Source organism: Chelonoidis abingdonii, chromosome 1 (genome assembly GCF_003597395.2).
Source record: "Chelonoidis abingdonii isolate Lonesome George chromosome 1, CheloAbing_2.0, whole genome shotgun sequence".
In the NCBI taxonomy this organism is placed as follows: domain Eukaryota; kingdom Metazoa; phylum Chordata; order Testudines; family Testudinidae; genus Chelonoidis; species Chelonoidis abingdonii.
Genome location: NC_133769.1, coordinates 365,884,580 through 365,894,248, shown reverse-complemented (window position 1 = coordinate 365,894,248; position 9,669 = coordinate 365,884,580). Strand labels below are relative to the sequence as shown.

Genomic DNA, 9,669 nt, shown 5'->3' with positions numbered 1-9,669 from the left:
CTGTAGTCAATCCAGGCTGTGCTCAGATTGGTCTGTCTAGACCTTGAGTCTTGGGCGACTGCTCTGTCTAGGAGCAACTGGTGTTTTGAGCCTCTGGTGTTGTTCCCAATGCGCTTCTGAGCTGAGCTCATGTACTGGCCCATATGGTCCTGTAGCTTGGCGGCTATGATGCCTGATAGGACTTTCCATGTTGTGGGGAGGCAGGTTTTTGGCCACTAGTTGGACGGTTCTGTTCCCTTGCATATATATATAGATAGATAGATATAGATATAGATATATATTAGTAGCCTGGTAGAGTCTGCGGGATACTAGTACCATGCTTCGTCAACAATAAACCTGGCCAGGTGCCTTCGTCCCTTAACGGATCCTGTGGTCATTGGGCAGTTTGCTCGAGTTCTGCTGTGGCAGCTGTCCACACAGGGCTGGGGCAGCATACAGAAGGAACACACATGCAGCCAAACAGCTATCAACATCTAACAGTAGGAACTTGAGTGAAACAGTCAAATGAAAAAAGCCCCATTCAATTATATCACATGAAGGCAGACAACTAAAAAATGACAAATTTTAAAAGTTCTTGTATACAAATGCTAGAAATCTAAATACTAAGATGGGAGAACTTGAGTGCCTAGTATTAAATGAGGATATTGATATAATAGGCCTCACAGAAACTTGGTAGAATAATGACAATCAATGCTTCAATAATAAGAGTACAGCGGTAATATATTTACTACCAACCACCTGACCAGGATGGTGATGGTGAAATGCTCCTAGAGATTATAGAGGCTATAAAAATAGACAATTTAATATTAATGGGGGATTTGAACTATCCCCACATTGACTGAGAACTTGTCACTTCAGCACATGATACAGAGAGAACTTCTAGACCCTATTAATGACTGCTTCTTGGAGCAGCTAGTCTCAGAACCCATGAGGGAAGAGGCAATTCTTTATTTAGTCCTAAGTGTGGCACAGGATCTGGTCCAAGAGGTTAATACAGTTGAAACGTTTGGTAATAGTGAGCATAATGTAATTAAATTTAACATCCTGGTTGAGGAGAGGAACCAAAGAAACTCACCATTGTAGTTCTTAACGTCAAGAAGGGGAACTACACAAAAATGAGGAAGCTAGATAAACGGAAATTAAAAGGAACAGTCAAAAGAGTGAAATGCCTGCAAGTTTCAATGAAACTTTCTAGAAACACTATAATAGAGGCTCCAATTAAATGCATACCCCAAATTAAAAAAAATAGTAAGAATATAAAAATATATACCACCATGAATAAAACCAGGAGAATAACAGAGTTGGTTAGAGGCTAAAAGGCATCATTTTAAAACTGGAAGTCAGATCTTGCTGAAAACAATAGGAAGGAGCATAAGCTCTAGCAGGTAAAATGTAAAAATATAATTAGGCAGGCCAGAAAAAATTTGAAGAGCAACTAGCAAAAGACTCAAAAACTATATAGCAAAAAAAAAATTACATACATCAGAAGCAAGAAGCCTGCCAAACAGTCAGTGGAGCCACTGGATGATCGAGTTGCTAAAAGAATACTCAAGGAAGATATGGTCATTGCAGAGAAGCTAAATGAATTCTTTGCACCTGTCTTCACTGCAACATTTACTCCCTTTTCCAGATCATTTATGAATAAGTTGAACACCACTGGTCCCAGTACAGATCTCTGGGGAACATTGCTACTTACCTTTCTCCATTCTGAAAATTGACAATTTATTCTTACCCTTGTTTCCTGTCTTTTAACCAGCTACTGCTCCATGAGAGATTTTTCCCTCTTACCTCATGACTTCTTAATTTGCTTAAGTGCCTTTGGTGAGGCACCATGTCAAAGGCTACTGAAAGTCAAATACAATATGTCCACTGTATCCTTGTCATATGTTTGTTGATCTCAAAGAAGTCTAATAGATTGGCGAGGCATAATTTCCCTTTACAAAAGCCATATTGACTCTTCCCCCCAAAATTGTGTTCATCTCTGTGTCAGATACTTCTCTTTTACTATCGTTTCAACCAGTTTGCCTTGTACTGAAGTTAGGCTTACCAGCCTGTAATTGCCAGGATAGCCACTAGAGTATTTTTTTTAAATTGGTGTCACATTTAGCTATCATCCAGTCATCTCCCACATGAGCTGATTTAAATGACATGTTACATAAATATGAAATTGCTGAACTACTCAGTGTGTTGAGTTCCTTCAGAACTCCTGGGTTAATGCCATCTGGTCCTGATGACTTATTAGTATTCCAAAACCTCCTCTACTCACACCTCAATCCAGGACAGTTCCTCAGATTTGTCACCTAAAAAGAATGGACAGGTGTGGGCACCTCCCTCACATCCCCTGCAGTCTCAAAGGAATGGTCTTCCACAGTATTTTGGTGCTCAGTGCAGGACAACTGCAACAGAAAAGGAACAAGCTGCAAAAGCAGCTGCATCTATAGAAGCTTATAATGAAGTTCTTGCTATAAGAGCTAATTGTCAGCTATGATGGCCTAAAACTATTCAGGATGTTACACAGGAAGGTGCTCAATAAAGCTGTTTAACTCAGTATAGTTGATGTGATTATTCTTCACCATCAAATTTTAGTGGTCCATGATGCTAAACTGCAGGGTCATGGATGAGTTAGTCTTACAGCCAAACAGGTTGAGGAATTTTTATTCCTGATCATATGGTGTTGGTTTAGTGTGGTATTGTCTGCCATGTTCATTGACGGCCTTGATAACCAAGGAGTTAGGTGAAGGGTGAGAAAATAAAAGTTCAGATTTTTTGGCTGAAATGTAATGCTATTTTTTGGAGCCTTTACATGTAGGTGGTACTGTTGCCAGGGTCTGCCAGATGGTCTTGGTGGGTTTTGGTAAAGCATCATTTACTGGGAAAGTCCCTTGAGGTGAGGCAGTCAAATGAAGAATGTCTAAAACTTATGCTTCAACTCTTGGAACTCCTTTATTGGTATCTATGGGAAATCAGCAATTTGTTTCATCAGCTCCTGATTTCTGTCAAGATTTTGTCAGCCAGAAAAGGTAAGAGAGGCATTATGGCCTCATGTGGAGAGAAGATGCTGATACTTGTTTGTGGAGTGACTTTTTTGTTTGCTCTTGCCTCTTGCTCATCTCCTTCAGTTGAGCTTGTTGAGGAAGAAGAGATGGAGCAAGAGACCATCTCCCCAATGGTCACCACAAGAAAGACTTGGTGCTTTTGAAAACTGTTGTCAATAGGTGGCTCAAGTGTCCCAGTGTGGCCACAGAGGGGCTCTACGAGGCATAGGAGGTGGCAGCTAATGCTGCTTATACCAACAAGAAGGGTGTCAAGGAGGTTGTTCCTATGTTGGGAAATAGGGGAACCTTGCACAGAGATTTGGGAATCAGAAGAGAGGGAATCTCAACATCATCTAGAGGGGGAGGTCTGCCTAGCTTGGGTAGTATTAGAGAAGCAGATGGTACTGTGGAAAGATCCAATCCCAGTGACCGTCTTGATCTCAGTACCAGCAGGCACTTGACACCCATTAAGAGGGAGATTCCAGCTTGTCTGAGACAATCAGTCTCTTGCATATTTCAACTTCTATGGTACCAGATGGATTTGCACAGAGAATGAGTGAGATTCATAATGGTGGATCCAGCTTTGACAGATCCTGCCTGGTGGAAGTTATTGCTATAGAACAGATCAACTGCTTTGGAGGTAGCAAAGTATCGCGAGATGCCTGATTAGACTATGGGAGTACTGAAAGAGTCTGCGTCGCTTGTCTAGGTACCAAAAGTAGTATGGGAAGGTCTGTCAATACAGCCTTTCTGTAAGCAGAGTGTTTAGAGTCTCTGCTAGTATAGTTATGCTTAGGTGGTACCGAGGTATGCTTAGTGACCATGGCTTTTTGAAGAGCTTGGAGTCTTAGAAGGGCTCCCAGTACCTTAGAAGCCTGGAACCGCAGCAGTATCCAGTCCAAGACATGAAATATCTGATGCTGTTGATTTCTGAGGAGACAGAGGCTTTTTTTCAAATAGGGTCTTTATGAGGAGAAATAGAACTCCTCTTCTTAGGGACCTTCCCAGTACCTTCAGATGTCTTTTGCCATGAAGGTCCGGGACAACAAGGTATGGATGTTAATGGGGAACTATACTTGCTCATAAGAGATTGATGTATGGGGCAGGTATCTTAGCCTGGATCCAGCAAAAGGAAGTGTTCCAACATAAGGAGCCTGAGTCTAATCCCCCTGTTTTTTTTCTAGCTGTGCTCTTAAAAGTTGAACAAATATTGCACTTTTGTGGAATGTCAATGTCCCACAGACAGAAAATGTACCGGGAATGCCCGCCATTGTCCGAGATAGATTCCCAGCAGGTGAGGCAGTGCTTGAATCCTGGAGATCCTGGAATATCTTGGTTACAATTTCCAAGTGGAAACTTGTCGGTAGGGAGGAGGGGAAGACAGGGGAGAAGGACTGGAAAAAATAACCCTCAAATGAAGTAAAAATAAATTACGATATATTACTTTGAGTAAAAATAAATAATTACACTAAACTAAAATAAAATCTAGAAGATGCTAAAGCTAAGCTTTGGACAACACTAGAAATGTGCATGCTAGAAGCTCTGTCTCAAGCTGAGGTGGCTAAGAAGGAATTATTGGTTTGCTTGCACAACTCTATATACCATCAGTATGGAGCATGATCTCTGCAACACCTGTGGGCCAGACAAGTACTGGTACTGAAAAATCTCCAATCAAAGGCATGTGGGGTGCACCTGAAGTGGAGGACCCACAGGGCCACTATCTGAAGAAAAAATTATGTTATTTTTAAATTTCCAGGGTCTTTTTCCATTTTTAAGGCAGACTTTAAAGTACTTTTAAAACACAGCTACAATGAATCTTGAAGGCTTCAGAAAATTCTGCTATGATGTCACCAATATTCAGACATGAATAAATGAATTAACTTACTTAACCTGAGAAAACAAGTACTATGCATCTAGGAGACTGTATTGTGCACATAGTCTCAGGTATCAAAATAAAAATACAGTGGCAGCGGATGTATAAGAAGCTAATTAGATGGATAAATTCCTGAATATCCACCCAATGAAAGAATAACACAGTGCCTAGTCATTCCAACAGTTGTATCTTTACATGTGATGGAACAAATAGACCAGAGGATGGGCAAACTTTTTCGCCTGAGGACCACATCGGGGTATGGAAATTGTATGGCAGGCCATCAGTGCTCACAAAATTGGGGGTAGAGGTGCAGGAGGGGGTGAGGACTCAGACTGAGGGTGTGGGCTCTGGGATAGTGCCAGAAATGAGGAGTTCAGGGAGTGGGAGGAGGCTCCGGGTTGGGGTATGGGGGGTAAGGGTTTTTGGGGGGGATGACTGGTTTGGGGTACAGGAGGGGGCTCCAGGCTGAGACTGAGGGGTTCAGAGGGCAGTAGGGGGATCAGGATTGGGATATGGGGAGGGTGTGAGGGCTCCAGCTGGGGGTGCGGGCTTTGGGGTACAAGACAGGGCTCTGGGCTGGGATCGAGGGGTTCAGAGGGTGGAAGGGATATCAGGGCTGTGACAAGGGATTGTATCATGTGGGGCGGTGCTCAGGGGTGCAGGCTCCAGGCGGCACTTACCTCAAGCAGCTCCCTGAAGCATATCCCCCCTCTGGCTTCCAGGCACAGCCAGGTGGTTCTGTGCACCGCCCTGTCAGCAGGCACCACCCCTACAGCTCCTGTTGGCCAGGAACTGTGGCCAATGGGAGCTAAGGGGGTGGTGCCTGTGGACAAGGCAGTGTGCAAAACCACCTGGCCACACCTCCATGTTCTACAGAGGAGCTGGGGGAAGGGTTTGAGTTGGAGTGGGGTCATGCTGGCTGCTTTCTAGGAGCTGTGCAGAGCGGAGCAAGCCCTCGATCCCGCTCCCCAGCTGGAGTACCAGAGCAGGGCAAATCCTAACCCTGCTCACCAGTGGGAGTGGAGAGCTGGATTAAATGGTTTGACAGGCTGGATGTGGCCTCTGGACTGCAGTTTGCCCACTCCTGAAATACAGCCCAGATGGGGGGAGGGATAGCTCAGTGGTTTGAACATTAGCCACTTAAACCTATGGTTATGAGTTCAGTCCCTGAGGGGACCATTTAGGGATCTGGAGCAAAATCAGTACTTGGTCCTGCTAGTGAAGGCAAGGGGTTGGACCCAAGGACCTTTCAGGGTCTCTTCCAGCTCCATGTAAGAGGCAGCATTTTAACACTTGAGGATTTTGTATCTAGATTTGTAGTTCAAACCCAGATAGATACCCAGGCAGAGAAGGCTTAATTCAAGTCTAACTATACTCAGAGCATGTTGCAAAATCAACTTTTTTGGGAAAACATTCTTCCTGAAGAGTATTGTCTTTTTAGTCATGCTCTAGCATATACTGAGCAAATGAAGATGGATTTACATAGCTTAGCAACTTCAGGAGGGAAGAAGACATCTAGGGACAGATTTTTAAAAGTATTTAGGCCCTGAGGTGGAATTTTCAAAAGCGCAGAGAACCCCAGGATTGTGACACTGACCCCTACTTACCATTTCTCCATCCACCACACAAAAGGAAACAGAACATCTGCTGATCCTTGTAAAGAGTTAACCTGGTCTTCTTCAGCTGCTTCTGGATGAGAACAGGCTGTGCTTATAGGTATCTCTAAGCTCTTTCAAGTAAGAAAAGAAAAGCTGGACAGGGGAAGAGGAGTTCAAGGCCTTCCTCTCCATTTAATCTCTGTTCCTCTCCATTCACAAATCTAACTATCCTTACTACAGTACCTTGTTATCACCACATGCTGTGCCATCTCCCACTGAGCCAACATCCACCGTGTCTCTCCCACTATGAAATTCTGTACCCCAACACAAGATATCATCAACTGGGGTTTGAACTATGGACCCAAGACTTTTCATCTGAGGTATTTTTTTAACATTAACACACTGCAGTCTTCCACACAAGACATCGCTGAAAGAAAAAAAATAAGGACAGTTGCTTAAAAATTTATACAAGATTTGAAGAACTCTGTGTGAGAGTTGTGGTATGTCTTACTATGGAAGAAGCAAAGTCTCTCCCATAAATCTTTTCCAACACCCATTCTCTGTGTGACTTGTTAACCCCAGTAATGTTCCATCACAATTACTGATCATTCTGAACCAAACACAGCCCTTCGTGGCAATTAGGAGCCCAATGTTGCAGCAGGAAGGTACAGAGGTGATAGCACAGCAATATGAAAGGCTGCTTCTGCAGTACTCCTAGCCTGATGCCTAAAAATAAGGAATTGAGTTTGTGTCCTGAATTTGGATCCTATACTGTAAGTCTACTTTCTACCAGCAGCCCTCCTACCCTCTGTAAAGTGCTCCAGTATGTATGGATGAAAACTGGTAGTTTTCTCATTTCTATTGGAGTTCTCACTGGCTCTATCATGGTTGTCCTGTTTCAGATCTGAGGGATCAAATCACTATGGTAGAAAACAATGTAGTTCAGCGTGAAAAAGGCTAATATAATTCCGGGGTGTGTTAACAAGAGAATTATATTTAAGGCATGGGATTAATTCTTCTGCTTGACTTGGTGAAGTCTTGCCTAGAGTATGTGTCCAGTTTTGGGAGTCATACTTTAAAAAAAGATATCGACAAATTGAAGATTCCTGATTAGTGGGAGGAAGTGATGCCAGGCATTGCGTATGGCTCAAAGTTCTAGGACATTTATGTGCAGGGAGGTTTTGGTTGAAGACCATAGCCCCTGGACTATGTGGTGAGACGTGTGTGTCCCACCCTGTGAGGGATGCATCGGTAGTCATTATGAGGGATGGAGCGTCCTGGAGAAAGGGGACTTCAGAGCAGAGATTGGAGGGAACTGTCCACCATAGTAGAGAGCCTTTGACTCCAAAAGGTATGGAGAGAGGCTTGTTTAGAGTGTGCATATTCCGTCTGTAAACCGTGGCCAACCAGGCTTGGAAGCACTTCATGTACAGGAATGCATTTTGGACCACGAAAGGGCACAAGGCCATGTGACCTAGTAGTTGTAGGCAGTCTCGGGCAGTGACTTGGGGACTGTTGCAAAGTTTTGTAGCCAGTAGTTTTATAGTGTTGAATTGGTCAGGTGGGAGAGATGTTTTTGTTTATTTGTAGGCCAGAGATAGGAAACAATCGATGGTGAGCCATGTGAATCTGAGAACTTCATCAAACATTGAGGCTTTAAGGAGGCAATCATCAAGGTAAGGAAATATTATGATCTCTTGTTTCCTGAGGTAGACGGTGACTATGGCTAAGAGCTTGGAAAAAACACGGGGGGCACTGGAAAGTCCGAAGGGTAGAACCCTGTATTGAAAATGTGTTAAGCCGAGTGTAAAAAGAAGGAAGTGTCTGTGGGCCGGATATATAGTGACATGAAAATAGGTGTCCTGTAGGTCGAGGGCTGAAAACCAATTGCTCTGCTCCAGCGCTGGGATGATGGTGGTGAGAGTAACCATCTTGAACTTTTGCTTTTTGATAAATTTGTTGAGCCGCCTGAGATCGAGGATCAGTCGCCATCCCCCAGTTTTCTTTTCTGTTAAGAAATAATGGGAATAAAAGCCCTTCCCTCTGTGTCATTCGGGCACTAGTTCCGCTGCTCCCAACTGAAGGAGATGTTGTACTTCTTGGAAGAGCAGTGGCTCGTGAGAGGGGTCCTTGAAGAGGGACGGGGATGGTGGGTGCGTGGGAGGCAAGGAGAGGAAGGGAATAGAGTAGCCAATTGTGACAACCTCTATAACCCACTTGTCGCTGGTAATGCTCTGCCATTGATGGGAAAATGGTCGAAGGTGGTGTCCAAAAATAAGTACATGTGGTGTACGCGCTGAAGTGGGAACGTTGTTTTCTAGGTCCTCGACCAAAATTTCAAATCTGTTTATTAGCTGGAGAGGGTTGAGGTGTTACCGAAGAATTGAGACGACGACGCTGGTATCTGGCTCTCTGGCATTGCTGTTGTTGCTCCTGTGAGCTATGGAAGTGCTATGTATATGCGGGGTAGCGTGGACAGTGGTAAGGTTGACATTTATATTGTCGCCTTTTGGTCGTAGGGGTTTGGATTCCTAAGGACCGAAGGTTTGCCCTTGAGACCTTCATTGAATAAAGTACGTCATTTGTGGTGGAAGCAAAGAGGAAGATCTTCAGTGGTACTCTGGACCTCTCGAGGAAAGGAAGAGGAGAACCACGAACCTTGGCGCATGACCACTGCTGTGGTGGTGGATCTTGCTGCAGTATTGGCTGCATCGAGGGCCGCTTGAAGAGCAGTATGTGATATGATTTGTCCCTCAGAAACTAGAGCTGTGAATTGTTGCTTGTTTTCTTCTGGAATGTCATCAATAAAGTCCATGAAATTGTTATAGTTTTGTGGTCATATTTTGCAAGAACTGCAGTATAATTAGCAACATGAAATTGTAGTGTTGAAGATGCATATTTTTTACGTCCAAGGAGGTCCAGGCATTTACGGTCTTTGTTGGATGGGGTGGAGCGGGAATACTGCTGTTTGGTCCTTTGGTTGGCTGTGTCTACTACCAACGAGTTTGGTGCTGGATGGGTAAAAAGGAATTCAGAGCCCTTAGAAGGGATGAAATACTTGCGATCTGCTCATTTAAAGGTAGGTAGGCTTGTAGTGGGGGTCTGCCAGATGGCCTTAGCAGGTTCTAAAAGATCTTTGTTGATTGGTAATACAACCCTAGAG

At 43.9% G+C, this 9,669-nt stretch overlaps 1 protein-coding gene across 1 annotated transcript in view; it reads right to left on the bottom strand.

Annotated features, from left to right (window-relative positions):
• Window positions 1-9,669, bottom strand: part of LOC116820524 (disintegrin and metalloproteinase domain-containing protein 20-like) — a 174,012-nt gene that overhangs the window by 24,543 nt on the left and 139,800 nt on the right. Inside the window, 1 exon segment of the mRNA XM_075066834.1 lies at window positions 6,750-6,933. Within this exon segment, the coding sequence (XP_074922935.1) occupies window positions 6,750-6,933 (184 nt within the window).